At 37.9% G+C, this 7,816-nt stretch overlaps 2 protein-coding genes across 3 annotated transcripts; both read left to right on the top strand.

Annotated features, from left to right (window-relative positions):
• The first annotated feature begins 865 nt into the window (after positions 1–865).
• On the top strand, positions 866–2,149 carry LOC102789707 (apolipoprotein A-I). Its single transcript, XM_087835155.1, has 4 exons — positions 866–971; positions 1,051–1,099; positions 1,196–1,343; positions 1,465–2,149. The coding sequence occupies exons 2-4, from the start codon at positions 1,060–1,062 to the stop codon at positions 1,913–1,915; spliced, it is 639 nt and encodes a 212-aa protein (XP_087691281.1). The 5' UTR covers positions 866–971; positions 1,051–1,059; the 3' UTR covers positions 1,916–2,149.
• An 871-nt stretch (positions 2,150–3,020) lies between these two features.
• apoea (apolipoprotein Ea) lies at positions 3,021–7,336 on the top strand. Of its 2 annotated transcripts, none has more exons than XM_087835153.1 (6): positions 3,021–3,148; positions 4,778–4,848; positions 5,054–5,117; positions 5,477–5,627; positions 6,280–6,567; positions 6,898–7,336. In XM_087835153.1, the coding sequence occupies exons 3-6, from the start codon at positions 5,075–5,077 to the stop codon at positions 7,202–7,204; spliced, it is 789 nt and encodes a 262-aa protein (XP_087691279.1). In that variant the 5' UTR covers positions 3,021–3,148; positions 4,778–4,848; positions 5,054–5,074; the 3' UTR covers positions 7,205–7,336. The 2 variants fall into 2 exon arrangements, with proteins under 2 accessions (XP_087691279.1, XP_087691280.1); XM_087835154.1 differs by having other exon boundaries at positions 3,023–3,148; positions 4,679–4,848.
• Positions 7,337–7,816: the final 480 nt, after the last annotated feature.

Below are 7,816 nucleotides of genomic sequence, written 5' to 3' on the forward strand. Positions count from 1 at the left end.
TTAATGCTTAGTTTTACTTTCTTTACTGTCCTTCCTTCCTTGCTCTGAAGTGTTTCCCCTTTTCTTCTTCCCCCTCTCTACATCTCAGTGTTGTGAGTTAACTGTTTCATTATTTATTTATTATATATTAATTTTGAGGGTTTTCTCCTCGTGGTCTCATCTATCTTTGTTGTTGTCCTTTTCTCTAATTCTACCCTATTACACAATAACACTGTTGGACTTTTGTTATGTTGTATCAAAATGTAGTTCTTTTCTCTTTGTTTCGTATGTTTTATTAGTGATTATGTAAGTATTAGCCTTTGTTGTTCAGCCCCTGCCTGCCTTTCGTTGTCAATTCTGCATGTTAGGTCTGTTTTTTAATTAAAGAATTGTGTGATACTTGCTTTTATTGTCTAGTTATGGCCCCAGTAGGCGATCCGCACCATTGCCTTTTGTGGAAGTGTTGTCCTCTCTCTTTTCAGCACCAGTGTGCTTCCTTTGGTGTCTTTAGAGCATCAAAGTTTTGATTTCAACCAGTCTTGGAGTTTTGTTTTTTGGTGATAATAGTTTGTTAAATGAAAGAGTTTATAAAAACCTTTTTGTGCACAAGGAAAAAGGAGTTTCCGTTCAGTGCCAACCCACAGATGTTTCTATGCAGAAAACAGAAAGCCTCACAGAGTTGATCAGATCAAAAAACACGATGTAAAATTGAATTAAAGTTCTGATCATGTGTGAATTTGTCATTTAGATTTCCAAAATAAACACCAACATGTCGGTCATGTCAGGCAGTGAGAGAGGCCAGATGCTGCTCTGAAAGATGTGTGCAGTGACACTGTTAGCACTCCTGTGATGTGGAAGCAGCCATGACAGCACAGCACTCAGCGCTGGACTTTACTCCTGATTCCTCCACACGACCGGCTGCCTATATATACTGAGTCCTGACAGCACACACAGCATTCAGCAGCTGATAGACTGAACAGAAGGTGCACCAGGTAGGACAGCAGTGAGATTTGTTTCCTTCTCTGACAAAAAATCACCACAAACTGTTAATTTTACTGAGTTTCTTTACAGGTGTCAGACATGAAGGTCCTCGTGGTTCTCGTCCTCGCCGTTTTCACTGGTGAGAGACTTCTCATCCATTATCTTTGATCAAGAAGTATTCATGATATTCACAAACAACAGTGAATGAGAAATGCTTTTGCCTCATTTCTCGTAGCTGGCTGCAATGCCGACGTCACACACCAGCCCAAACAGAAGGCTGAAATGGTGAGAGATGCTTTCTGGGACTATGTTGCAAAGGTAACCGCGACCGCTGAGGAGTCCTTGAAGAAGATCAGAGAGTCCGAGTTGGGACAGGAAATGAAGTAAGAGTCCTACAGTGCTTAAAAAGCTTGAATTTTGTGTTTCAATTGGTTTTAGTTTATATTGACAGAAAAAACTTGAAGATGAAGAAGTTTTAATTCAAAGTTCTGCTTATTTCTGCAGCACCTTCATTGCAACAAGCACTGATGCCATCAACACGGTCACCAACACCCTGCGCACTCAGGTGGCTCCTCTGGCCCAGGACTTCATGTCTAAGTTCTCCCAGGAGGCAGAGAAGCTGAAGACCCAAATGGAGACGGATTTGGAAGCCGTGAGGGCCCGACTGCAGCCCTACACCGAGGAGCTGCTGGCCAAGGTGGAGGAGCTGAAGAAAGACACGGCCTCCTACGCTGAGGACCCAGAGGCCTTGAAGGCTGCCCTGCAGCAGAAGAGCCAGGAGCTGAAGATGCAGTTGGAGCAGAAAGTGACCCGGCTGCAGGCTCAGATGGTGCCCTACACAGAGGAGATAAAGGAGAAGATGCAGGAGAGCCTGGAGGAGTTTCAGAGGAGCTTTGAGGCCCAGATGACCCAGATAAGCCAGAAAATCAACGGTCTGATCCACGGGCGTGCTTAAAACTGACCCTGTAAACGGACTAGAATAAAAACTAGATGTCAAATATTTTCTTCTGCCTTGTCATCAGTGATTGCTGCTAAGTCAGACTGGATTTTAATGTCTACATAGAAAACATAATACCTCATGTTACAGATTTTATATCTGTGAAAGAGCCTCTCAGGGCTCTTGGCTTGCATGTTACGTCTTACCTCTAAAAGTGTTATCTGACAAACAACAATAAACACATTCAAGGAACTTTTGGTCTTTTCTTTGTGTTAGAAAGAGAAAATACATGTGGTGTTTAAAAAAATGTGCAAATGAAGTCAAGCACAGTCACAAACACAGACCGAGCAAATCTGCAGAGAAAAAACAATCAAACGTTTAAACGATGAGCAGAAAAATCATCACCATCAGGTAACAAAATGCACTCAGCTGCCTCTTTTTTAAAATTTACTGCCTCACTTGATCTGGTAGCCAGTGTTATCTGACTTTACATAGGTTTTGCTACTAGGTCAGACTGTTATCTCTGTGATAACTTTGATCTTCTGTTTGGCTCTTTCGGCGTGTTCACTGTTCAGGAAAGGTTAAGACAGATACAGCTGTTAATTCTGCTCATAGCAGCTCAACAGAAACAAGAAGGCTGCCCTGTATTTATGGGTGAAACATCAAAAAGAACAATATTGCAGCAAACATTACACATGTTTTTTTACTTTTTTAAAAATTGCAGATTCTCCATAAACTATTAGGTACTTTTAAGTAGAATGAGTATGCAGGGAACCAAAGGACACAGGTGGGCAAAGTCAACCACAATGAAGAATGAGGCTTAGGGCTTGGAATCTCTAAGAGGTAAAGGGAACACAAAGACAAGACAAAGGAAGACAGTTTCTAAAAAAGCAACAAAGGAACAAAAGCTCAGTAAATACTAAAAAAAAAAAACATGGATCCCTGAACCCTCGCCTTGTCGGTGTGGCTGGTGATCATGCCATTTTTTTCAGTAGGATTTAAGAAGAGAGCGACTGCAACTTTTCAATCAATGCATCGGGACGATATCTTTAACAGTACAGGGGCTCAGATTTGGTTGAACGTTTGCTCGTCACATGGTCACCAGTGATTTCATCATTTACACATTGTGTTTCTATCTTTGCCCTCATTCTTCTCCGTAACAAAATCCTCTAGTTCTCCACCTTTTTCCCATATCCGAAATTTTCTCACTGTCATGCAAACCAAATACTCACAGGGCCCAACCTCTGATTGGTAAGTAAACTTCTTTAAAAGTGTTTCCACATGCTGCCAAAATACTGTGGCATTAATTTAATTACAAAGCACAGAGTTTGTTTTATTGGTTACAAAGATAATTAATTACACTTTGTCAGAATGCAGAAGTTTCCGGTTTGGTTTCTTTGCTGTTTCACTAAAAATATATATCAAATAAATATTAAACTTAATAAATAATAATGAACTTAAATGATAAAATTATTATTTAAATTAATAAATAAATAAAGGCATCCATTTTTATTTATGTTAAGTGCCTTGTAACTCGTTAAAATACATTACATATTACATAACTTTTACTGTTGCTGTTTTTAATTTACTGATTTTTAGAGGTCAAAATAGAAGAAAAAAATAAGACAAGCAAAATTGTTAAATTGATAAATTAAATAAATGCATAAAAACAATTTAGTGTGTAATAAATGCACTACTGAATATTATCTGTTTTAATTACACAATTTCAAACAGTAATGTCAACATGAAGTAATAAATTTAATAGTTTATTTGGCTGTTAAAAATAAATCAAACAACTACACACAATGTGTGTAGGATTGAAATATTCCTTTATGCTAAAATACATAAATGTTACTGTACAGTGCTTTACAAATGTATTATTGTAAAGTTTATGTTGCAGTATTAAACATGCTCATAATTACCTAAATATATTATACTTCTATATTTGTTTATCCACCACTATGTGCAACAAATTTAATCAAAATGATATATTTTTAATGCTAAAATATAATAATTTTGTTATCCATTATTTTTTACATTTACTATTTTAGAAAACAGCTGAAAAAAACAGTAAAGCATGTTTTTATTTTTTGATTAAGATGCCAAATGACAGTAATTTAGTGCAATTCATGAACAGAAAAAATAGTTTTAGTGGTTGAATGACATATTTGATTAATTTCTGACTTCTTACAAATAAAAAATATAAAATAAAAAGGTTTTTTTGGTCTAAATATTTGTAAAGCAATATATTTGTATATTAGTGCAGATGTCTTCATGACTTTTCTAAACAAAAATAGCATCTTATATGTTTAATGTATCACATTTTCTACATATATCTTTAATAAGAAGAAGGCTACATGTAAGTTCCCACATCTGCAGACAATAAAGTTATTAATTTGCTCTGTTCTGTGTCAAACTTGCGAACTGGAAAGTTTCCCATCTTATATCAGTCCTAGAAATGAACACAGTGGCAATTAAAGAAGACTTTGAACCAGATCCAATGAACAGTGATATCAAAAAAACGACCTTTAACCTCGTCACTGTTGTGCTGTCAGCTGGCACTGGCTGAAAAGGTCACGGTAAAAGAAAACCAAAAATCATGTTTCTCTGATCATGTGATGGTGCTCGAGGCAGAGTGGCTGAAAGAATCACACTTTAGTTAACAAACTCAAACACAAGTTCAGCAGAAGATCCAGAGAGGAAGCTGTGAGTCCAGGTAATTAAAGTGTTTACTATTTCTGACCTGTGTCTGCACGTCTCCTTTCTGTGTGCGACGTGGAGCCAAAACGACACGCTCAGCAATAAAGTTACAACAACGCAGTCGGGAACTTCGGCCACAGGTCAGAATTCCTGTTGACATCTATGTGATTACATCAACAGCCCCCAAACTGTATAAATACTTGGAGACGAGCTCAGTCGTTCTCACAGACGTCACAGATCAGATCGCTGAGGTAAGATTACCGATCTGAAATCTTTAAAAGTTGAATTTCTTTTTGTAGTCCAAAATATTTGACTACTTATTAGATTCATTAATCAAATCAAATGAGAGTTAGATGATTTAGACAACAAAATGTTATGTATTTGTCAATAAAGGGTCTCTTGAATACATTTTTTTAGTCTTTTGTAACTAAAATTTATTTGTACATCATATTCCAGGTGTCCTAATCTCTGGTCATCATGAAGGTGTTTGCAGTAATCCTTGCACTGGCGGTCTTCTCAGGTGAGTTTATTGTCTATTTAGGGTCAAATAATAGAAAGAAAAGTGGATGCAAAGTAGAATACAGGAGTGAGAATGAGGAAAGATGTAAGCGCCTGTTACATTTGGGGGCTTTTATTTTGAAAAAATGCAGCCTACACCAACTCAACTTTTAGTTACATACTGAATAAAACAAACGATGCGTTCTGCAGCTTTTTTAGTCATCAGAGTTATCCTTTAACAGTTAAATGCTGCCATAGGTCCCAGATTTGACAAATTAAAACATAATTTTAAAGCCTTATACTACAATTTGCATCTTTTGATCAAAGATGGATAACCATTCAAAAGTGACCATTTGACATGTTTTCCTTTGTTCAAACCAGGCTGCCACGCACGAAGCTTGCTTCAGCAGGACTGGCAGGACAGCTGGGAAACCACAGTCGACAAGTTTAGGGATTACATCACGGACCTGAACTCAAAGGCTGATGTAGTGGTGAAGGACATCAAGAGCTCCCAGATCAGCAGAGAACTGGAGTGAGTTCGATTATTCCTGTAATCGTAGTCGAGCATACTGACTTTCATCAGTGCTGCTCGGCTGTCGGCTGCATTTAAAACACTAAAATTGTGATTAAAAATTGAATCCAGCTCATAGAATTTTATCCTTTATTAATATAAAACAGTAACATGCATAAATTCTCTCAGTCAGTGTCTCAGTTCAGCAGCCAACCATTAATTTCAATATTTTTGTTCAAGTTTAAGTTCACAGAAATTTTCACTTCATAAATTAAATACAAATTGCTTCTATCTAGTTACTAAAGTTTAACTCCACGACTTAGAAACACTGAATTTACAACAGGAACGCTCTTAACAAAATGGTGCTGGGCTTTGGCTTTGTTATATAACAGCAGAGTGTCAGAGTCTGATCAGCAGGTTGCAGTGAGGTGAGACATTTTGAGAGCTGAACTTTGACCTCCACTTTGTGCGTCTCCTGAGTTTTGCTTTAGTCCTACAGTTTACAGAATCTTTCTCAGTGTTTCAATTAAAATCTGCTGATATTTCTACTTCTCTTAAATGATTCAGTGCATCCAGAGCTAATGTGATGCTTTATCCCCTTTGGATCCTGAATGCATCAAAACCACAGACAAAACCTCTAAACCGATCCATCTCTTCTCCTGTCCATGAACAGCACCCTGATCCAGGACAGCATGGCCGAGCTGGCTATGTACAAGGATGACCTGCAGACCAAGCTGGCTCCCTACACTCAAGAGGCCGCAGATCGTCTGGGCAAAGACATGCAGCTCATGGCCGACAAACTCCGTGAACACATGACTGAGGCCCGAGAGCAGATGGACAAGTACGTCCAGGAGCTTCAGACCATGATGGAGCAGAACACCGACGACGTCAGGAGCAGAATCGGCACCTACACCCGTAAAATGAAGAAGCGCCTCAGCAAGGACACACAGGAGATCAAGAGGTGAGTGGGACAACCTCACCAGAAAAATAACAACATTTGGGGTTTTTTAACAGTGTAGAAAAACAAAGGAACAGATAGTGAGTGGATTATTCAGGTGAAATAACCAAAACTCAGCTCAGATTTTAGGATTTGATGCTTTTTAGCTGGTGAATTTAAAATGTAAGAAACATTTTGGTGTGAAAGAAGGAAATAATTTAACCTTGGTGGGAACTTTTACCACTTTTTTGTTTATTTTTCAGTTTGACTTAATGTCTTAATGATTAAGCTATTAATAAATGATAAATGAGAGTCATATCTTAATGAAAAAGTATATAAACATATATTTTTCAGACACGTCACGGAGTATTTTGAGGAGATTCAGTCCCGCACCTCTGAGAACGTGGAGGACCTGAAGACTAGACTGGACCCTTACTTTGCTCAGGTGCGAGACAACGCCCAGACAAAGATCACCACCCTGAAGGACCTGCTGACGTCTCAGATGGAGAACATGAAGCTCAAGATTCAGAATACAGCTGAGGACATCAAAGATCGCCTTGAGGACACCACTGACAGCCTGCGATCCACCCTGAAGGGGAAGATGGAGGATGTGCGCGACATTTTTCAGTCCTGCGTGTCCTATTTCAGTGGAAGCCAGTAAACCCTACAACTAGCCTGGACTGCGCATTTATCCATCACTTCATAAGTTAAAACCCTAATTCAACAGTTTAAAGTCATCAAATGTGTTTGTTCGACCACTCCCTGTGACTTTAATAAAAACCAGCTGCTCACATTTGAGTTCTCTGTAATGTCTTCAGACAGCTCATTTGCAGTCATCTCTCACATTCAAACACCTGATTTAAAAGAGTTACACTTTGATGAGATGAACATCCTGAAAACAAGACGAAGACTACTTCCTGCAGAGCATATGGACACTGGAAAATAAACAACTTTGTGTTTGAAAGTTATTTTTGCCTTTGACCGCTACGCTTTGTTAAAAGCGACATATAAATTACACAGAACATTTTCCTGCACATCAAACGGTATGCCATCACAAGCACATTAAAGATTCTACAGTAGAAAATATACCTTTTTTTAAAATCCCATTAGTATGATAACTAAAACCTGACATTTAAATTTGAATAATATCTTAGTTAAACGAAGTAAAAATAAAAACTGCACTTCTGAAAGAAAAACAGGATCTTGAATTGTTTTGTGTGCTCATAAAATAAACCAAAAGACAAAACATATACAAATAATTAGTTTTCATTAT

This window comes from Neolamprologus brichardi, chromosome 22, assembly GCF_056152115.1.
Source record: "Neolamprologus brichardi isolate AB-2024 chromosome 22, ASM5615211v1, whole genome shotgun sequence".
Taxonomy (NCBI): Eukaryota; Metazoa; Chordata; class Actinopteri; order Cichliformes; family Cichlidae; genus Neolamprologus; species Neolamprologus brichardi.